The sequence below is a fragment of the Antrostomus carolinensis genome, unplaced genomic scaffold (assembly GCF_000700745.2).
Source record: "Antrostomus carolinensis isolate BGI_N321 unplaced genomic scaffold, ASM70074v2 scaffold17759, whole genome shotgun sequence".
Classification (NCBI taxonomy): domain Eukaryota; kingdom Metazoa; phylum Chordata; class Aves; order Caprimulgiformes; family Caprimulgidae; genus Antrostomus; species Antrostomus carolinensis.
In genome coordinates this window covers 35,858-58,733 of record NW_010336590.1, presented here as the reverse complement: position 1 = coordinate 58,733, position 22,876 = coordinate 35,858, and the positions used below count along the sequence as shown (strand labels likewise).

General features: G+C 35.3%; 1 protein-coding gene across 1 annotated transcript in view; it reads left to right on the top strand.

Annotated features, from left to right (window-relative positions):
* The first annotated feature begins 666 nt into the window (after window positions 1-666).
* FAP (fibroblast activation protein alpha) overlaps window positions 667-22,876 on the top strand; it is a 34,516-nt gene continuing 12,306 nt past the window's right edge. Inside the window, exons 1-18 of the mRNA XM_010174927.2 lie at window positions 667-758; window positions 2,665-2,759; window positions 2,907-2,981; window positions 3,171-3,223; window positions 4,305-4,377; window positions 6,009-6,129; window positions 6,686-6,840; window positions 7,943-8,046; window positions 8,378-8,513; window positions 11,983-12,027; window positions 13,705-13,809; window positions 13,900-13,970; window positions 14,578-14,631; window positions 15,644-15,768; window positions 16,991-17,038; window positions 19,892-19,990; window positions 20,793-20,862; window positions 22,513-22,707. Of these exons, the coding sequence (XP_010173229.2) occupies window positions 2,721-2,759; window positions 2,907-2,981; window positions 3,171-3,223; window positions 4,305-4,377; window positions 6,009-6,129; window positions 6,686-6,840; window positions 7,943-8,046; window positions 8,378-8,513; window positions 11,983-12,027; window positions 13,705-13,809; window positions 13,900-13,970; window positions 14,578-14,631; window positions 15,644-15,768; window positions 16,991-17,038; window positions 19,892-19,990; window positions 20,793-20,862; window positions 22,513-22,707 (1,568 nt within the window). The 5' untranslated portion in view covers window positions 667-758; window positions 2,665-2,720. The remainder of the gene's footprint in view (window positions 759-2,664; window positions 2,760-2,906; window positions 2,982-3,170; window positions 3,224-4,304; window positions 4,378-6,008; window positions 6,130-6,685; window positions 6,841-7,942; window positions 8,047-8,377; window positions 8,514-11,982; window positions 12,028-13,704; window positions 13,810-13,899; window positions 13,971-14,577; window positions 14,632-15,643; window positions 15,769-16,990; window positions 17,039-19,891; window positions 19,991-20,792; window positions 20,863-22,512; window positions 22,708-22,876) is intronic.

Genomic DNA, 22,876 nt, shown 5'->3' with positions numbered 1-22,876 from the left:
ATTTTTCTTTTGCAGCATTAAATAAAAAGTTGAAGTTTGGGTTCACTCACTCATTAGTTTTCAGCATTATTTTTACCTGCATACTTTCATCTATTATTTCTTTCATGTGGCTACTAAGAAATATATGTGGATGGTGATTATTTTGCAAGCCTTATATCCACCTTCTAAAATGGGTTGATGAGACATTTATGAAATTTGGCAGTAGAGGTTTGTATGCACATCCTCTTGTTTGAATCTGCTGAATATGTGCAGGTCCCTATTAAAATAGTTGTCTCTACATGCTACACAACTTAATGAAACCTATGCTTTAAAAAAAACTTTTCTGTGGAAAATGTTTTTCTTGGACTCACAGGTTCTACAAGTAAATATGTCTGAGTGAATAAATAACGGGGTGAAATAAATTAGTTTGTCTAGTTTCTAATTTTGTATTCCTAACGATGAGTCCCTCAGAGGCTAAAAGACCCATCAGAACAGTTACAGAGAACTTTCCTTGCTGCTGTGCCTACTCTACTCTCTGCATACCTCCAGGATTATGCTATCCTCACTGTTCCCTGGTGCTAAATACAGAAAATTTGAAGTATTGGACTAGTAATTATTTCTTTTTTTTTTTTCCCCTCACTTCACAGCATTGCATTAACAGAAACTTTCTGTCTTATTCTTAGTTGTCAACACAGATAATGGTCCCAGAGCCCTTACACTGGAGGATTATTTGGGTGGAACCTTCCAATATAAAACATTTTTTCCATATTGGGTTTCAGGTAATTAAAACCTTTTCTGAAACATACATAAGGCTTTCTAATATTTCCAGACTGGTTTACATAGACTGAGAAATGTATTTTTCTTCCAGCATTACTGTGAATGAATGCTAACTATGAAATTAAACAATCTACTAATCAAAACTTATGGTTGAAATTTACTCTTCTGTCAGTCATTCTAGAAATTCCAGGTATTTGGTGTTTCAACAGACATGTTTAAGTCAAGTATAAGCAGAGGCCTTTTATTTCTTTTACTGTCATATTCATTGCAGCAAGGGAAATAAATATGTCAATGTGTCAGTTATTTCTTAAGCAATCTCCTTTTTTGTGTTTGTCACAGAACTTTTTCACTTAGCATTTGTAATAATTGAAGTAGCCTGGTGCAATCTTACAGGTGCCGTTCTTTGTTTTAGGTAGTACCTAGCTCGCAATGAGCCCAACTGTTCTCATCTCATCTGATCTCATTTATAGAAATGATGACATTGCTGAAATTCCTGAGTTCCCATGCAATGCATAGAAATTAAGGTTGAGTTTCTAAGCAAGTTCCTTATGGTAGAAGATAAAGACATTAAGTTAATTGCTGCTGCTATGTGTGTGTCTGTGTGTGGCTGAAATACTAGTCATGTTGTCATTGAATTACAGCAGTATCAAAGGCTTGAGCTAGGTTGGATTACGTTCTAGTACACACACTACTACCACTACTATCTGTGCACTGCTTCAAGCAATTATTGTTCTCTGACTAGAGACAAGAAACATAGTACCATTCACATGGAGTCCTACCAGGTTAGTTTTAACCCACAGTTTTAGAGCTGAACTGAAGCCTTTCAGGACATTGCTAGCAGCAGTTCAAGTTTTACAATTAACAGTTTGAAATATGTTGACATCACTTGTATGATTTAAAAATTAGGCCACCATTTGTTAGAATTCTGTCTGAGGTATAGAGGCAGCATGCCACCTAAACCTAATATTCTCTTTCCGTCCTTATATCCTTCTCACTTAGACTTACCTTTCCTCTTAACAGTCACAAAACTCACACAGAAATCATGACATAGATTCCAGATAGTCGTGCCTACAACATTCCATATGCCTACTCTTCTTCTGAAGCAAGGAGTTAAAATTTAGTATATCTTCCTAAGGCAGCCTGAGGTCACCACAAACGCTGTTACACAAATCACAGCAGTGTGCTCAAAAGATCCAAGGGTGATCTAATTTTATAAAAATTAACACCTTATACAATGTTTCAGGCTACTTTTAAACTGTTAAAGTCTCTCTCTCTTTAGACACACCAAGTATCTAATACCTTCTCTCTATATATGGCAGCAAAAATAATGATGTGAAACTAAAATTCTGATCTTCATTTTCTACCAAACTATGACTCAGGTCTTGAGCACAGGTAGGGTTAAATTCCATTCTCATTGAAGGCCACTCACCCTTGCATTGTAGGACCTGTGTGAGTAAGGGCAGTATCATTTATGCAGTGTCAGTTACATGATACTGCTGTTATCTGCAGAATCTGTACAAATGAGAATGTTCTGGTGAAATTATAAGCAAAGGATCTTGAATGTTTTCTTTAAAACATTTACATTGTGATACTGCCCTTCTAATGGGTCTGTCCCTGGTATTCTTGACCAGACATTACTGAGAAGAAAATCTGGCATTTAATTATAAAGTTAACTAGCTGATTCTGTGCACAGTATGTAATCTTGAGAACATACTCAAGAACCCTGAAGACTGTTTGTTCATAACTCTGTACCTTGACATCATTAGAAGAAAAACATTTTTCATGTAGATGCCAAAAGATATTTGCTCAAAATCTGTTCACTGACAGGAGCATGAGTACTTTGATAAATGGATCTGTTCTGTAGTATCTTCTGTGCAAGGTAACAGCCCTTTTATCTTGTTTATAAAGATAATGAATATCTTCATCAGTCTGCAGAAGATGATATTATTCTTTACAATGTTGAAATGAACTACCCAACTACCATCATGACTAACAGCACAATGGTACGTACCTTTTCAGTTAATAAAAAGGCAGCAAAATGCAGTTGCATTTGAAGTACCAGTTTAAAAGTGAGTAGATTAAACCTGATTCATCAAATCCTTATTTAAAGTTTTTTTTACTAGAATCTAATCTACTTCTTAATTTTTCAGAAACAAGTTAATGCTTCAAATTATGTGTTGTCATCAGACAAGTATTTCATGGCTCTGGAAAGCAATTACTCAAAGGTAATTATTTTAATATTTCGCTAATGAAATGTTTGGTTTCATTTAGTGTTTTGTTGATTGTGTTTGCCATGAATAAATGTTTCTTGGTATGTTCTTGAGAAAGGGGTGGGCTGTGAAAAGGCAGCTGATTATTTTTAATTAGATTATTGTTTTCCAAGTTAATAACATTTGCTTGCTTAATTTTTGCAGCTGTGGAGATACTCTTATACAGCATCATACCACATTTATGATCTCATATATGGGTAAGGCCAGAGAGCTATGGTGAATACTCTGTAGTGATGTGCTTGCACGCATTTCCACCAAAAAACTCTATAGTAATGTGACTACCACTCTGCTTTGCTTTTGCCTGAATCTGTCAGGTTACTTGTTTGCTTGAAAAAAAATGGCCTCTAACAAAATCACGCAGTCCTTTAATCTTCTCATCCAGGTATATGGGTTGTTTTATATTTCATACCCTAAAACTTTAACTGCTCAAGATTTTCAGTTTTTTTCTTCTTTGCATAATTTTCTCCCACCCTGTCTTGTCTCCTTGAGTTCACTTCAGTCTCACACCTGATGTCTTCATGCTCTTCTGTTGTCTAATTCATCCTTTTTATGGTTGATCTAATCTTTAGCTTTCCTGAAACTCTCACATGTCCTTTAGTGCTCCAGTGATCTTGTAACAGTCCATTTTGGACTTCTCCCATGGCATTTGGTCTCTTTCCCAAGATCTTCCCAAACCACTCCTTTTTCTATCCAAGTCTGAAGAAGGCCATCAGCCTGCTCAGTACCTTTTAATGCCATAAGTAGCAGCATGACCAAATGCTTCTTAGTTCTGAGCAACAGGGCTGCACTGAGCTGCTCCATTCTTGGGAAACTGTTGGCTCAAGGTGACAGGAAGAGGTTGCTGCAAGCTAATGTGAGTAGAGAGGTACTGCATGTGGGTCATGATCCTTAACTGCTGCAGTTGTAACTGCTACTGTTTGGTTGCCTCAGCATGCTATATGCTGAGTTCGCATTTCCCAATAACTTGCTGAGACTATAATGCAGACTGCATATAGAGCAAATGACAGTAGATGCTGGTGCAATGTTCAGAATTACATAAGGCTGACTTCTTAGGCTGCTGAATATGTTTTCAAAGGGTTGCATTGCAAGACTTCAGCAGCACTGGTGCACATCATCACATAACTGCATGTCTCACTGTCTGTCTTAATTTTGCATTGCTCATGAAAGAATAAGATGCTAGAAAATATAGCCCTTCATAAATTTGATACGAATGTACAGTATAATGATCCATTTGCACTGTGTGCAAAAAGCCATCTCAACTTCTTTCCTTTTTTTTAGCGGCTTTGTAACAGAAAATCAGCTTCCACATAAAATTCAGTATATTTCCTGGTCACCCATTGGACACAAATTGGTCAGTAAAGATAATGCACTAGAATGTTTTTGTTTTGTGTAGCTAGAAAACATTTCTTTACCTTTGGTTTTTATTTTGTTAGGCTATATTTTTGACAGGTCTGTGTGTATTAAACTTGGTTATGAGTAAGAATGACAAAGCAAACAGTTTAACTTGTTAAAATTTAATTTGTCTATGTCTCAATAGAATAATCCATGTTCTTAGCTACATTATGTGTTTCACTTCACTAGCCAGTCTCTTATCAAGGACTGACCAACATAATTGTATATAGGATTAAATGTCGTTTCAAGGCCTGAAAACCAATGTGTTATCCTTTAACACTATATAACACGAGTTTACTATGGAGATTTAGAGATGCAGCATTTAAAATCTTTTCTAAAATTTTTACTCTAGGAAATGGCTGACAGATTCTTATTACAAAAAATGTTACTTTCTTTTTTCTTAATAGCTACTTGATAGCCAAGTATGTATTTCTCAGTAATTATAATATACTTATGCATATAGTAACAAGTTTATAAACTCTTTTTTTTCTTGGTTCCAAAGCATCAGCCCAAAAATAATTAGTGTTTTGTAACTACTTAGAATCATAGAATCAGAATGGGATAGGTTGGAAGGGACCTTAAGGACCGTCTAGTTCCAATCCCCCTGCCATCAGCAGGGACGCCATCCACTACACCAGGTTGCTCAAAGCCTCATCCAGCCTGGCCTTAAACACTTCCAGGAAGGGGACATCCCCAGCTTCCTTGAGCAACCTGTTCCAATGTCTCACCACCCTCACAGTGAAGAATTTCTTCCTAATATCTAATCTAAATCTACTCTCGTCCAATTTATAACCATTGTCCCTTGTTCTGTCACTACCTGCCCTTGTAAAAAGTCCCTCCCAGCCTTCCTCTAGGTCATAGAATCATAGAATCATAGAATGGTTTGGGTTGGAAGGGACCTTAAAGACCATCTAGTACCAACCCCCCTGCCATCAGCAGGGACACCTTCCACTAGACCAGGTTGCTCAAAACCTCATCCAGCCTGGCCTTCAACACTTCCAGGGAGGGAGCATCCACAACTTCCTTGGGCAACCTGTGCCAGTGTCTCACCACCCTCACAGTGAAGAACTTCTTCCTAAGGTCCCCTTCAGGTACTGGATGGCTGCTATAAGGTCTTCCCTAAGCCTTCTCTTTTCCAGGCTGAACAGCCCCAACTCTCAGCTCCAGTCCTTTGAACATCCTGGTGGCCATCCTCTGGACACGCTCCAGTAGGTCTATATCCTTCTTATATTGGGGGCCCCAGAACTGGACGCAGTACTCCAGGTGGGGTCTCATGAGAGCAGAGTAGAGGGGAGAATCACCTCCCTCGACCTTCTGGCCATGCTTCTCTTGATGCAGCCCAGGATATGGTTGGCCTTCTGGACTTATCCAATATTGATAAAATACTTGTGCAAGAAAAAATTTTTAAACATCATACTAATTTTAGAAAATGCCTAGAGAGTGGGCTAAGTGTGAATGGACATTTTCTTCCCATTCTGTATCCATTATATCTTCTTGTTGGTATAATGTAAGAGCATTGACCACAGAAAATCTTACTCTAACCCCTGTTACTGGTGCCTATACTCATAAGAAATATTTTCTTCTCTTTAGGTATATGTATATCAGAATAATATCTATTTGAAACGAAGTCCAAGAGAGGCAGCAATTAAACTAACTAGTGATGGAAAACAGAATGAAATATTTAATGGGATTCCTGATTGGGTCTATGAAGGTAAGTAAATCTTGAAGGGCAACAATTAACATGTTAAATGCTTTGTTTAGATTACCGAGTTCTCACAATCCATTCTAAAATATCTGTGATGATACATTATTTTTAGAGCCCTAAGGATCACTTCATTTCCATATTTTATTTACCGTACAATGACTGCATTTTATATTCATTGTATGTAACCAAAATCCAGAGACTTTTGTTACTGAAACTGTATCAGAACTTTACAAACTGGGCTTCCTTCTGCTACACAGGCAGTGGTTGAGAATTAAGCTTTAATGGGAGTTTTAATTTTGATTAATATTTGGCACTTCAATGCATAAAAAAAATCTGAAAAAAATAAACACATGCATACATGAAAAACCCAACTGAGTTAAATGGAATCTGTGTGCCTGTTTTGAGAGTTCTTAAGTCCTTTTGGAATTGAGATGTATTGCAAGATGTTTGGTGTTATTTATTTAGTATGACTCTCTTTACATGTCTAGGTTGCTAAGAGTAGAATGCTGAAATAGATAAAAAGGTAGATAGGTTACAATTATGTTTTGGTTTTTTTCTTCAGAGGAAATGCTAGCAACAAAATATGCACTGTGGTGGTCTCCAAGTGGAAAATATTTAGCATACGTACAATTTAATGATTCCGACATACCAGTTATTGAGTATTCATATTTTGGTGAGGACCAGTATCCTAGAAAAATAATTATCCCATACCCAAAGGTATGTTTTCTCATTCTTTTGACTTACGTTCTGTTGAGAAATGAGTTATAGCAATGATAAAATTAACTGTGCTTAAAAAATGGTTGTATTACAGTGGTTAAATCCATTGTGGCCTAAATTAATGAAAGAAAACAAACTTAGGCCAAGTTCTGAAAAGGTATAGGTACATTCAAAAGTGTAGACATTTAATAATATCAGTGAAATAAATTGAATTACTGATGTAAGTAAAAAGCATGTGCAAAAGTACATGCTTGCATGATCAAGCCTTGCTTTTTTCAGTGCAGTTTACTTGTTGATATGTTAACTATGCAGTTGTTATTTTTCATTACAGTAAATGAATTATGAGACAATTTTTATTTTGAAAAATAAAGGCTATGACAGCTTCAGCTTATTTGCACACTTCCTGGTGCTTTTTGGTCTCAAGAGGCTTTGGATTTTAACTGCTTTCAAGTGCCAGATCTAAGTCAAAAAGGTTTTGAGTTGGCATTTCTTCAGCATTTATTAGAGAGCTCTCCTGGCTTTTGTCATGTTCATATGATTGCAAGTGATCATGTTAATGTATCTTAAGAAGTTACTCACCTTTCAGCTGGATCACCATACTAAAGTAAAGCTGGATGGTTTAGACTACACATTGAGGAGAATTAAAAAATTAATAATGTATTCAATGCATAAGGAAGCATGAAATCAGTTTAAGCTAAATCATTTTATTTCACAGCTGGGATGTCAAAGAGCACTTGCAATCATGCGAACATACTTCTGGAGTTTTATGCCAAAGTAAGTACAGTGTGTGCTGCAAAGATCCATACTGCAAAGAGAACACTGGTTCCCACCAAGCACATTTTCCATATAGAAAGGCACTAAATTTGACTGTTTAAAAGGCTCTTCTTTATATATGAAATTATGCAAATTTAAGTAATGTAGTACTGCTGTAGTGTCACCCTGAAATCTTATAAGACCACATTTACCCTATTATACTCAACTTACTACATCTGAATACATCTTTTGTAAACTATCTCCTTTCCTGCAAAAAATGATGTAATTTTCCTTGATCTGAATTGTTCGGAGCCTGATTTGAATAACCTCTGATACATTTTCTTTGAAGGCTGGGGCTAAAAATCCTACTGTCAAAGTGTTTATTGTAGACACTATTAACACTGAAGTGTTTGGTCCTAAGGAAGTGCCAGTTCCTGCAGTCATAGCATCCAGGTAGTGTGCCTTCAATGTCTTCTCCTTTTTTGAAAAAGTTTTTGTCTATTTGTTTTAAGTGCTTGAACCTCTGAGTTGTTTTCGGTTTCTAACAGTGGAGTGCCATATTTATCTCCTAGACAGACTGGAAGCTAACTAGAAATGTTGTATTTTGCTTCTGTCTGCCCATATGATACATTGTTAAAAAGGACAAAAAAAAAATCCATAAGATGATTGAACCATTGCTATTGTCTTCCACAGAGGAAAATGGGGGATACAGTCTGTAGTAGTGCTTCTATATACCTGTTCTTTCTTTAATACCATTTATTTCTTTTTTTCTTTTGTTTTTTAGTGATCACTATTTTACTTGGCTTACTTGGGTAACAGATAGTCGAATCTGTGTGCAATGGCTAAAGAGAATCCAGAATTTTTCAGTCTTAGCTATTTGTGACTTCAAAGAAAATTCAAATACTTGGGACTGTCCAGAGGTAACATAGTTGGAAATATAAATTTAACATCACTGAAATTAGCATTTGCTAATCCCACCTGCATATCTATCTTAACACCTACTGGTCATGCACAGGTTGCTCTGACTTACTTGCAGAAGTATATTTAATCTTGCCATGAATTCTTTTAGAAAATAATTGTGTGCCTGACATATTTTCCAGTGTTTGACCACATGAATCTTTTAGCTACTAGTGATACCTTTTTCAATATTTTAATTACTGGGGGAGGGCTGAAAAAATTTGAATTACACAAACAAGAAATAAAATCACCAAATTTTTTTTTAGTGAGGCTTAAATAACAATCAAAGCAACAAAAATGAGAAGAATACTATTGAGCAGCTTTCAGTACTGTTGTTGAGTTCCTTCTTGCTTCCTCATCTTCAAAAGTGGAATCCTTTAGGATCTTTATTGGGTTTTTAAGAAAATCTTATTATACTATGTTGAAATTTCATACATCATAAGTCATGTTCTTTATGATTAATGATAAATTAGTTGAAAGAACATATCAATTAAAAGTAAGGCAGGTTTTCAGGAGGGAGAAATTCTTCTGTTTTGTCAAATCATACAATTGGAGAAAGCAGGCAAGTTTTCAGAAACACAATTCCTTTTTCAGATCTGAAAATAAAACTTCAGGCTAATTGCAACAGTAGCTCCACATTTTGTTCAAATATGTCATTCTATCATAAAGACAGTTTGGAGGGAAAACCATGCTCTGTTGAGCAGGATAGTTTAGGTGGCCTAGCTATCTATATCTCTATGTAGATACTTACAGATCTTACATACAGAAGCCTTTATGAAAAAATATTTCTTTAAAAGAACTTGTAATGCCTGAAGACTGTAGACACTGATAAATTCATATAGATCCTGAAGGAAAGGATAAGCCTGAATTTCAGTTACTCTAGTACCAAAGATTTGTCTTTTCATATTGATGCAGTTTGCATGTCTTCTTTTTAGAGTTTATAGTACAGAACACCTATAAAAACTAGCATTAAGCTGAAACCTTGAACTAGGGGGAAATAAAAGGCAAGAATACTTGTAAAAGTGTTCTTTATAACTGACAAATTGTAAATTCAGAGTTTATTGGCACAGCCTTTCCAAGTTGAAAATAATTTTTATTCCTTCCTCTATGATATGACAATTGTTGCAAATTTAAAAGGAAGTTAAGGTCCTGTTCTTTCAAAAACATTATAATTGAAGTAATTTTCCACAGAGAAATCTCTTAATTTATTAGGAAGAAATACATACTTACTGCAGCATTTTATGTGTTTCATAAGTAATTGTTCAATTTTATAAGTACATTAACACTGAGTCTCTATCTCTCCTCCAAGTAATCTACATTTTAATAACTAAATATTTTAAAGTACAGAAAAAAAAATAAGGCTTCTAGGTTTCTACCCCAATCCACCAAAGTACTTTAACACAATCTTAACTTTAAGCTTGTAAGCAGTTTTATTTATTTCAGTAGGTCTATTTATGTGTTTAAAATTAAGCATGTGCTTAATTGCTTTTTTGGAACCATACCAGAACAATTAACATCTTGCAGGACTGTGTTCATGATCCTTGTTTAATTGCATTTCTCCATGAAGCCTTATTTATGGAGTCACTACTGATGTTTCTATAATTCTATATTTATACAGTGATACAATGCTTTTATCACATAAAAGTTTGCACAAATGGCCAATTGAAGGAGTGTGAACAGATGGGAGTGTTGCATTAGCTCTATTTGCTGTTAGAGAGTGTATCTCTGTATGTTTCCATTGGCAAAAATAGTTCTCTGTTGATTTCAGATTAAATCGAGACTCTAATGTACAATAAATGTGCTAGGCTTTATGTACTTGAAAATAATAGCAAAATATAATCTACAACATGTTTCTAAAGTGTTGATTCATCAAAAATGTTAACGAGTTAAAGTCTTGCTCATGCGAATAGACCATAGAAACCAATATGACTTCAGTGGAACTATTCATGTGAGTAAAAGCTAGGCATGTGTTCATGAAATTGGGATTTCCTATAAGATGACAGTTCTCTAATTAAATTCTCTAAGTACTTTAATACCCAGAAAAAACCCATAGAATTCAATGGGACTATTCATATGAGAGACATTAAATATATCCTAAATGCACTATGTCATCAAGATCTGAGCCTTAATTTAAAGAAAGGAAAATAAATTTAGGATGCAGATATAAAACGATACATACAATTTTTCCTATCCTAAAAGAAGTAAAATCCATCTTCTGAGTTAATAGCTCAGTGCAGCCATTGCAAAGTGCTAAACAGTCTGCTAAGGTGCAAGTGCCTGCAACTTTTGCTCAGATAAGTCACTTTGCAGGAATTAAGTTGAAGGGGAGAAAGCATGATTCTGAGTGCTAATGAGATTACATTGAGGATAACAAAAACAAACCATATATACTTTAGAAAGTAAATTTGTTGAATTTATTTCAGACTGTAAAGACATACTGTATCAAATGAACATTGTAAAGAAGAGTTTGTAAGATAATAAAAATATATATATTGACTGAATGCAGAACTGTTAAATATTAAATCACTTGCTCCCTCCAACGAGCAAAATATTATGCTCTTCAAAGAAAAGTGTTAGGAAAGTATTGAAAATGCACTAGAAATTTTATAAGTAAAACATAAATAAAAATGTAAAAGCACCTTTAGCTGCAGGAGATACTGATCCATTTATGCTGAGTATAAGTCTTTTTTAAAATCAGCTTTAAGAATGTTACAAGCAGCTAAGACCTCCTAAACTTATATTCATAGTTTCAGGATATGATAATCGTGATTTTTGCTGCCTACACTATTTTAGCCAATCCTTAATTCTTCTTTCTAAATATGTTATTTGTGAGATTTTTTTAAAGTGTTGAACATAGGGCCCTTTAATATCTCTAAGCTGAGCACCAAATATGGAGACCCTTGATTTCTATGTATTTTACTTAGCTAAAGTATATGGCTTGTATTTTTAAGGTTTTTAAAGTTTACATTTAAAAGATGTACCTAATAGTCACATTATCCATTTTTATAAATCAACATCACAGCTTTGAAATGAAAGGAAACATGTCAAATTAACCAGCTGAGAATCTAACACAGATTTTTAAGATTATTATTCCTGAAATTATTTTACTTGTTTTTTTACTGAAAAATTCATAAGACTAAGTAGTTGGTAATCCTTGCTTTCAGGGGAAATGTTGCATAAGGTTAAAATATTACTTTAGATTTTATTTAGCTCTGATGACAGGTGTTAAAAAATAATATTTTAACTAACATAATGGTATTAATACAGTAATATTATTTACCTCAGACAACCTTCAAGTCCTTGAACCTTCATAGCAAGTACTCTAAAATTCTCCTTTACAGGTGGCTAAGGATTTTTTATTTGAAGATTTTGAACCTCCATAAACTCATTCTTGAACTTCTTAAAGAGTGTACATTTGATTTTGTTTTTCAGAATCAACAGCACATAGAAGAGAGTCAAACAGGATGGGCAGGCAGAGTAAGTTTTCTTGTTGTACTCTGTTTTGATTTAATGAAATCAAATACAATACAGCTTTCTGAATCCTGACAGCAGGGTTTTGAAACATGAAGCACCATTCTGAGTCATACAACACTACTGCTCAAACCCATGGCACTGCAGTATTGAGACTATTAATGCTGTGTTAGGCATAGTATCTGACTACCTGCTTTCTGAGTTTAAAAACCCTTTTCTATCTCCTATTGCAAATCTTAGACCAACTGATTAGACACTATACTGAAGGGAGGGAAGTCGTGAAAAGAGATAGATTCATACTGCAATGTAATTCTTAGAAGCATCCTGGAGGCAAAGAATAGATGTAAAATTCCTCTGATGTCTCTAGGGCAAGAGATAAGATCGGTCATACCATAGCATTTTAAAAATAAAACCTGTCCATTCAGAACACAGTTTTAGGGCCAAGTGCTGCACATCTTCAGGGTAAGGCACCTCTCTTACAGGGGTAGTTGATACATCTCTGCCGTTACCCCTAAAGCAAAAGAAATTTTCTCTCCCCAGTAACCTTTGTCTTGGAAGAGACGTAACACCTATCTCTGGGAACTCACAGTAAAAAACAAACCTGCAATGAAATTGTCAGAGCATGAGATCAATATTTGCAATCATATATTCTAACAGTAAATATGTATTATTGCTTAGGTTTACACCTCAGGCAGGTGAAGTTACCAGAATTCAATATGGGGAACTGCATACTGTGCCTGAATATCCTGCAGTGGACTTAACTGAGAGTTTTGATTTTCAGTACACTGTCCTTTTTATTTGAAGTGAAGATTACACACTTATGTTACTTGGTCCTTTCCTTTTTTCACCACATCTCTTGAGGTTGTGATGACAAGTTTTTATTAGAACTAAAGAAATTGCACACATGCATAAATCCCTGCTTTAGCCTTTATGGGATTTCAAGCATTAGGAATATTAGAAGCAGGCTCCGCAAAAATTTAGCTTGTGGTCACAGGTTCTAGTCAAGCTTGGGTTAGTATTATTCAGAAGTCATACTCACTGAGGAATGTTTGGTGCTATGTTTGAAGTGCTTGCAAGTCATTCTTCTGGGGTCATATTTTGAAAATAAACACACAGTTACAGTAACTCATCCTTGACTAACAATTTTAGTAAAGAGGTGATGGTTTGAAAGGAAGCAAAAGTTGATGGTCTTATCTGGAATAATCTGTTCTTTAACATTAGTGGAATAATATGGGAAACTTCAGACATCTATTTGCTTAGTGCTGTATTTGCTCAGTGAATCAGCCAAACTCTGTGGCCCACAGGATTTTCAGTCTGGCACCATTCATGAGCATTAGCTTTATTCAGAAACTTATTTTTTAAAAATCAACTCTGCCTATTTTTAAATAATTAAAGAAAAGCCATTCACAATACACAAACAAATTATTCCACTTAGAAGTGGAGAGCTTGCATATGTGTGGTACTTTAGGTATCTATATTATCAGCTTAAGAAATCTGACATGACAGGTTAGAAATTGTAATGTGTACTGAGTAGGAGATTGCATATCACAGGTAAATACCTGTGCAAAGTACTTTGTCCATCTGAACAGATTAAATAGACTTGTTACTTTGGGTACGGGTACTATAATCTGCTATACAGCTTGGAGACTCTTACTTATGTCTCATCTACCATTTTTCTTCCAGTTCTTTGTTTCTACACCATATTTTACATCAGACAGCAGTTCATACTACAAAATTTTTAGTGACAAAAATGGTTATAAGCATATTCATTACATCAATGGCTCTGTGGTAAGTCAAGCAAAGTGTTCTACATTGATCTACTGTGCATTTCTGAAATAATTGTACAATATTCAGTAACTTATATGTCTTGCTTCACAGGAGAATGCAATCCAAATTACAAGTGGAGAATGGGAAGCAATATACATTTTCAGAGTAACAAATGATGCAATGTAAGTATCATGAAGAAGAGAAAAGATTGTGAGTGTTGTCAGTAAAAGCAACACTTAATCATTGGAACACCAGTTGTTAATGCATCAAGTTATAACTAGGTATAATTTGTTTTGTATTTGAATGCAACCACAACAAATTTGTATGCAAAGGTATTGCACAGGTTTGCAAACTTGGTTTACTTATGGGAGATTATTTGCAAATTGCCCTAATTTTTCTACTATTTTCAATCACCCATCTTAGAGAAACTTATTTAGAAATACTTAAATTTAAGTATGTGGTTAACCTTCATACAATTTGCAATTACTGCAATTGTCTCTTTTTATTGTCTCTCATTCAGGTTACTGTATAGATAAATACAGCTTATGTAATTGGAGTGATTAGCTCGTGAGAATTAAGATGAACTATTCATGTGGCTTATTTGTCATCTAATCAGAGTTTTAGCAAAGATCAATTAAGATAAAAGGTATATAAGCTTAATTTACTCTTCCATCACATGCAGAAATCTCAAAAAATCTAAATTAACTTCCAAGACGGCTTTTCATCTTCATGCTGGTTCATAGGTCATCACTTTATGGATTATTTATTAACATGTAAATGAATTTACAGTTTCTATTCAAGCAATGAATTTGAAGGCTATCCAGGAAGAAGGAATATTTACAAGTAAGTGTTATCAACATTATCTTAATCATACTGGGTTGATAGGAGATAGGTCTGGATTTGTCAGCAAAATAATTTAGCTTCAAGATGTTTAAAGTGAAATTTCACAAACTATTTTAACTAAATCTTGACCTCAAATTATATCTGAGAATTAAGGAGAAATAGTATCTAAAGTTTAAATATAGTCTTGTGTCCTGGTTTGGCTAGGATAGAGTTAATTTTCTTCTCAGTAGTTAGAAGAGCTAACTACTCTTGGTTTTGGTTTCAGTTCAGACTTGATTTGAGAACATCATTGATAGAAGTACTAATGTTATTAGTTACTGCTGGAGCTCAAGGCCACCATGTTTGGCTGTTCACAGCCACATTAAGACTGGGAGGGAGAGGCGCATTGAATAGCAAAGCCCAACACTGGCATTTGGATGTGCCAATGAAATATTCCATATCATATCCCGTCATGTTTAGTATATTATCTGGGGGTGACTGGAAAAGGGAGGGGGTGGATTTCGCATGGGTTTTCTCTCAGGCTCTTGCTCTTCCGGGATCACGGTTTCGGTTCGGGATTGTTGCTCCTCCGGGATCATTATCAGGGAATGGGCAGGGCTTATCAGTGGGTGGTAAGCAGTTGAACTAGGTTATCACTCATTTGCATATCTTGTTACTGTTATCATTATCACTACTATTTTAATGTTAGTTGTTTAGTTGGGGGTTTTTTTAAGTTTTCTTTTATTTCTATTATTAAACTGTTTTTATCTCAATCTACAAACCTCCTAATCCTTGCCCCAACCCTATCCCCTGGGGGTGGGGGGAAAATGGGTGAATGGCTGTGTTGGCTGCTAGCCAAGGGCTAGTCCAGTGAAACTATCACGTCTTGGGAAAAAAAAATTGATAAAAGGGAAAACATTTATTTTTAAATTGAACTGTTCTGAAAGTACAATGCCTATGTTCTAGAGTGTGAGGCAGATGTGAAGTTAGTTGTAGCAAAAATAAATATTGCTTTATTTTATTTCTCTCCTAGAATCAGCATTGAAAATAAACCTATTAGAAAACAGTGCATTACTTGCAATTTAAGGAAAGAGAGATGCCAGTATTATACAGCAAGGTTCAGTGAACATTCTAAGTATTATGCCTTGATCTGTTATGGTATGTATAGCATGGGAGCAAACATATAATCAGTTGTTCTTTCAAATTTGTTAGAGATGTAGATAATAGATAATACTGATTATCCCAAATGATAGCTAGATGAATCAAAGAAATTTCACAATCACCAGGAGAGATTTACAGAAACAAACTTCTATGTCCAAAAAACTTGAGAAGATGTTTCAAAAAATAAAAAATATTTTCACTCCATAATTTTTTTTCAGTAAAAATCCTGATATGTTTAGAATTAAAACCAAACTTGTCAAAGTCCTTCATGGCACAAAACAGATTCTAATCTGGCTCGTCAAAGCCATGCCTTTTCCTGCAGCGGCAAGAGCAGGATTTAGAAACATATACTGATTTTCAATTCATGTGGTCAAAGTTAGCTATGAGAAACTACTACAGTATGTTTCGCAACTGAAATTATTAAAACCTATGTTAGCCACAAAATGTTGTATATTTACTACCTGAGAGTATTTTTAATAACTGAACAAAAAAAAAAATTCAATTAATCAAGATGTATGGTCACTGAAACAACTTGTAACAGAGAAGCAGATGAAGTCTTAGCTCTGTTGAAATAAGTTAGGTGATTTCAGTGATCTGAGGTTTCATCCATTGGTGTAATCAAAGAACAGTGAAGTCAAAATCTAGAAACAGGAAAGAAAAATATCCAAGGTTTTCCTTTTTGCATATTGCATATAAAGTTTACTGTTCTGATTCTGCACTGACTGATCAGCTGAAGAGTTCCTTAGAACTTCCGTTGAGCAGAGAAGCAAATGTAGCAAATAATAAGACCTTTCAATCATTCTTGCACAAAATAGTCAGTAAGGTCGTCACCATATGAAAGCCACTCACCTTCACAAATACGATGTGACGTGTTCTCAGAAGAATGTTTCACATTGTTAATTCTGCATTCACCTTATGTAATCACACCTCAGGTATTAACTAGATGTCACCTCACCTCTAGAGAGGAAGTGTTTGCTATTAGATCTAAAGTAACTTCTATTCTCTTTGCTAAGCAATGCCTGTATGTATACAAGTTATGTACACACAGTACCTTATGTATATCGTGCAGCAGGGACTAGTGAGTGACAGCAGAGAAGATTCAGATTTGTGTATCACCTCTGAGCTCCTCAACACCTCCCAGTTACCAATGTTAGTGTAATACACGTCACCACCAAATTCCAGCTTTAAACTATAAACTGCCTTCTTATTCTTATGACAGGTCCCGGGATTCCCATTTCTACGCTTTTTGAGAATGACGGTGATAGAGGTACTGCAAAATATCCTGCCTATTTCTAAGTAACTGTTTTTCTCATTGATCTTCACTATGCAGGTCCTCTAGTACAATATTTAGCGTTGTGATCAAGAAGCCTTTCATCTTGTTTGTTATTAAAATAGCTAGCGTCTTTCTAGATTTGTTAATTAGTAAAATCGAAATATCAGTGAACACACTGATGATATGATTTTCATTCCCAAGTCCAGCACTTTTATAGCATCCTGATGTTTTTTCCTGTTTAGGGACTACAGATGAAATGAACATTGGCAACTCTTTGTCCACCAAATATCAAACTTTGTAGAAAACGTTATTGTGATTTCCAAACTATTCCTTTTCACATTTGGATAAACATAAGACTTTCTGAGTTTTTTCATTAAGCAACCCTACCCTATACAAAAGGCAACAGTGTACTATTTAGAGTTTGCAGTTTGAGCTATTGTACTGTACTAATTAGAATTTGGATCAGTGAGTTGCTCTTCAGCCATCAGCAGAGATGTCAGAGAAGAGCAGAAGCTATTTCAGATGATCAGTTCAAATAACTGCTTCAGACAAGGTGTGATTATTGACACAACATGGGAAATCCAGCAAGAAACATTCAGAGCCCTCAATCTTTAAGTAGCCTGTTAGTGAGGACTGTTTGGAACCAGGCCAAGCATGAATTTGCTAACCATGAAAATATTAATTACTCTTCAGTGAGTTTTTTTCCTCTTTGTCCCTTGTTTTTCCCTGAAACTTCCTCTCTAACTTAAAGCCCTCAGTCCTGAAATGTTACAAAAACTAGCATGGTCCTGTAAAAAACTTCTGTGATGGAGCATTTCCCCTTCCTTCCCCAATAATCAGTGGAAAAGCACTGGTAGTTATAAGGCCAGGGTCCTTACAGTTCAGCCCATATTGCTAACCTGCTATTAAGTGAGTGTTGTCTGACCAGCAGACACATAAAAACATGAGGAAGACAAATGCCGCAATATTGTTAAGCTAAATTAATCAGTGGTGCTTCATGTAGAAGTCAATGAATTGCAGCATAAGATTATTTCATCTCCAATAGGAGTTGTTACATCTCAGTTTTTAACCACTCAAAAATGTTTGCAGATGGAAAAGGTTGGTCAATGTGTCTATTGCAGTTGTGCTATAAAAACAGTACGTTCTTTTGGTATTTCTTTTGCCGAAGGTTTAAATAGGTTTAAAGGTTTAAATACAGTTAATGCATGGATTTTTTTGTACTTAATCCATTTTTATAACTCTCTGTTTTCCATGATTTATTATGAGCTTCTGTATCAAGGACCCCTACTATTTCCTTTTCAAAGTATGAATTGCATGAAATGCTCAACTACAAATACATGTTTCTTAACCTCTCTGCAGCAGAGAACAGTTTCATTTAATGGATCTGCACCAATAGTTTTATGATGCCTCGCTCTTCTGTGCTATATTCTTCAGGAACAAAGACAAATTCAGGCTTCTCTAACTTTTTTGTGACTTTTTTTGGATTAATATTCTTTAATCCCTTGCTTTCATAATCTCTTCTGTGGTGCAAAATTATTTTTAGTAGATCAATTTTCACTGCAGTTGGCACAATATCACCCATAAATTTTAGGAGGCATACAATTAAACTAACATACAGCAGTTTGGAAGCTCATTCCAGCATACCTACAATTCATTTGTGGTAATGGGCAAGTTTCAGGAGTTTTGAGGGGAAGAATGGAAAGGGTTCAGCTAAGTTTGGGTGAGTATCCAAAGCTAGGATGATCTTTTAGCCATAAAAACCCACTTGAATCTGCAAAACTTGTCAGAAGTACTTTGAAAGAACAAATTCCAGTGTTATATTTCTGGCATGTCCTGAGCACTATCTAGCTGAAGACATGCTGAGAGAAGTACTTGTATTTTTTTGAGCCTTTACAGAAACAGGAAGTTGTTGCCTTTAAATTTTTAAAAAAAAAAAAAAAGGTAAACTATCAGTGAAGACTCCTGCAGTCTTAAAACGTTCTTTCATTTTGAAAGTGAAGGTAAAAGTCACATTTCCATTATGTACAATATTATTCATCCATCACTACTCATGGGAAAACACGTAAATGCACAAGTAATACCCAGTGGGTTAATGATATATATTTCTGCAGTCTATGCTGGAAATTAACTAGATTTTAAATAGTAATTTACATTTTTAAATTATATAACTGTAAATTGGATCTAAAGCACGTGAAACAAAAACTTAGAATACTTTTGAGATTAAAAAAAACCACAACAAAAGAGGTTCACTAAGTGTGCAGTAATATATCACTAAGGACAGTTATATGGTAAGTCTAGTGTCTTTGTGTAGGGATGTACTGTACAGTAGTTAAGCAGCAGTTTGCCACAACCCTTTAAGAAACTGAATTTCCTGTGCTAGCCCAGAAATAAGATATTCCCCAACATCCATGTGCTGAACCACACTGCCCAAGGGTCTCAGAGGTTAAACTGATGTTAAGCAAGAGAGGAGGTGCAGGACTGTGTTTTGCATGATGGGATGAATTTTGCATTTCCAGCTTCCACCATATAGCAAAACTGGGATGAGGGCTCTGCAGGAGAAATTAATTTCTTCAGAACATCTGGGACTCTAACACTAAGAGGCAACATATGAAATAATTTGCATTGCAAAATGTACATCCTATAAAAATCTAGCAAATATTTGTGATATTTGTGCACTGTAATCCCAGTGCCTTGCTTTTATTTAGCTCTGTGATCAAGTCCAATACTACGCTTGTAAAATTTCACAGATTTCCTTTCTGTTCTAATAACACAAAATAAAGGAATCTCAATTAATGAAGAGGAATTAACAACAAATTAGTTAATAATTCAGTCGTTTCTTTTACTTAGAGCTCAGAGTATTGGAAGACAACTGGGAATTGCAGTCTGCTTTGCAAGAGATCAAACTGCCAAAAGAAGAAATCAATAAACTTGAAGTGGATGGTATAAGTAAGAATTACTCAGCCTTATTATACTTTGTATTCCTACCATTTTACTGTTTTGCCTTCATTTTGCTATAGTAAGTATGGTCTTTCTGTAGAACGAACTTGTTAGCCTGTCAGATTGGGAAGAAGAGACCTGGTTCTGCCCCCTGGTTCATTTATCTATGCCTTAGGGTATCTTTCAGTAAAATAGCAGTTAAAATGCATCTCTGCTTCACAATGCATTTTTTAAAAATTCTTTAATACTATTGGTAAAGTGTTTAAATAATGTGTAAAAACATGATAGTATGGTGGTAATAAAATGTGAAATGTAAACTGCTGTTCGTGTGTTACACATTATATTGACTTGCATACATTGTTGTTTTCACTAGTGACTTTGCAAACAATATTTCATGGTAATGAATCAGTGCAAAGTTTCCAAAACTCATTTCTCATAATCTTAACAACAGTTACATTCCTAGTTCTGTTTTGCTAGGCACCTGGAAAACTGAGAACTGAGTTATGTGAAATAATAATTTTATGCATGGCTAAATTAAAAGAAAAGTAGGTACTTTATTTCTTCAGAGTTGTTCTTCAACAGCTCAATATAAAGTTACCTGCATCAGTTCTGTGATTCACAGTTCATGCATTGTGTATTTTGTGCTGATTCATTTTCGTATACTATTACACCAAATTCTGGATTATGCTTGTAGGAATCATTTTAACCATTAACAATTTTATATTGTATTTGTATTTATATTTGTATTTACATAATTTATATTTCTATTTAACCATTAACAGATTTATATTTTATAATATGTCTTTTCTAGCCTTGTGGTACAAAATGCTTCTACCCCCACAGTTTGATAGATCCAGGAAGTACCCTCTGCTTATTCAGGTGTATGTAACACTTCCTTTCTTTTAATGTTGTTGTTTTGTCAGAAAACATACTACTTATAATTTAACAAAACCTAGGACATTTGCAACATTTTATTAAGTAAAAGCAAAACTACTTAGTTCTCCTTTGTTTGTTGTAGTGGTTTTTTAAATATATTTCTGGAATAGAACAACCCAATGGAAATCAATAAGGTTTTTAATGTTAATCTGAGCATGGTAAGGACTAGTTCCTCGGAGAAACAAAAAGGATAAAAACATGTGGGCTATTGCTTGGAGTTCTTAGCTCTGTTGCTGCTTCTGTTTATCATGAGGCAGTCTGAAATTACTGATTTCAGGTTTGGTAATACAAAAAATACAAGAGCCTGCTTAAGGGCCACAAAGATGATTAGGGGCCTGGAGCATCTCCCATATGAGGAAAAGCTGAAAGAGCTGGGACTCTTCAGCCTGGAGAAGAGAAGACTGAGAGGGGATCTTATCAATGTCTATAAATACCTGAAGTGCAAGGGCCAAATGGATGGGGCCAGGCTCTTTTCAGTAGTACCCAGTGACAGGACAAGGGGCAATGGGCAAAAACTGGAACACTGAAAGTTCCATGCAAACTTAAGGAAAAACTTCTTTACTGTGAGGGTAACGGGGCACTGGAACAGGCTGCCCAGAGAGTTTGTGGAGTCTCCATCTCTGGAGATGTTCAAAACCCACCTGGACCCTTTCCTGTGCAACCTCTTGTAGGGAACCTGCTTTGGCAGGAGGTTAGATTCCTGAGGTCCCTTCCAACCCCTACGATTTTGTGATTCTGTGATTTTTTAAGGAAAAAAAACAAACACCCCTAAACCATGAGGACTGGCTTGTTTGACCAAATGTTCTTTCTAAAGAGCATTTGACATTAATTTAATTTCTTGCAGGCAAGAAAGGCAACAAAAATTGTAGTTGTGCAAAAAAAAACCCAAGAGGCAGAAAGGAGAGCTGAGTGGGTGTAATAAACCTTACATCATTTTTTATTAACCAGTGGTGATCCAAAGGTCCAAGAATGCTAAGTATGTTTAAATGAAGTTTAGAGAAGATTAAGTCAGTCGTGTCCTTGAGGTCAAATGTGTAATTTGCATTAAGCCGTTCTCATGAGGAGTGTCTTTCTGTATTGCTCAGCCATGTGGGGTGTGTTCTGCCTACAGCTCCAACAGCACATGATATTCCCTATGGAAACAAAAAAGGTCTGGGGATGGCCAGAAAGTGTAAGGAGCTGTACTTTTTTCTCTTGTTTTCTTTGTCATTGCAAATTGCATGTGGATGTCAGATATGGAAGAGCACCAAAAAGGGCTGTTACACCTAATGAATTTGGAGAGAGGAAGGAATTGAGTCTTTGAGGCATAACTCTTCCAAGGATTCCCCTTAGGGCAAGTACCTGATGCTGCACCTCTTAGTTTGAGCTAAAACTATTGATGTGCCTTAGGTATAAGAATTAAAATGGATTTTAGATAGGAAAATCTCACAAATACATTAAAATGGTAGTTGAACTGTTTGTCTACTGAGCTCTGTGAACCACAGCCATATAGCAAATAATTATGGAGAAAATGTAAGAAGTACCTATAGCTGTAGTCCAGTATCCCATAATTATCCATAAATATGAATTGAAAATGTGTGTATTTTCATCCTCAGGTACGGAGGACCTTGCAGTCAAAATGTGAAAGAAACATTTAGCATTAGCTGGATAACCTATCTTGCAAGCAAAGAGGAAATTATTGTTGCTCTAGTGGATGGCAGAGGGACAGCTTATCAAGGTGACAAGATTTTGCATGCTGTATATCGAAGGCTAGGAGTCTATGAAGTTGAGGACCAAATCTCAGCAGTAAAGTAAGTAGAATATCTCCCTGTATAATGGTTGTATTTACATACCTACAAGGAGTAATGTGAAAAAATATTAAATATACTTCTCAACCTTTCTTCTGGAGAGCTGAGGTCTCCAGGAAATAAGACAAGACTTGTAGAAATAAAATATTACTGAGCTGCTTGGTGTCAGTGA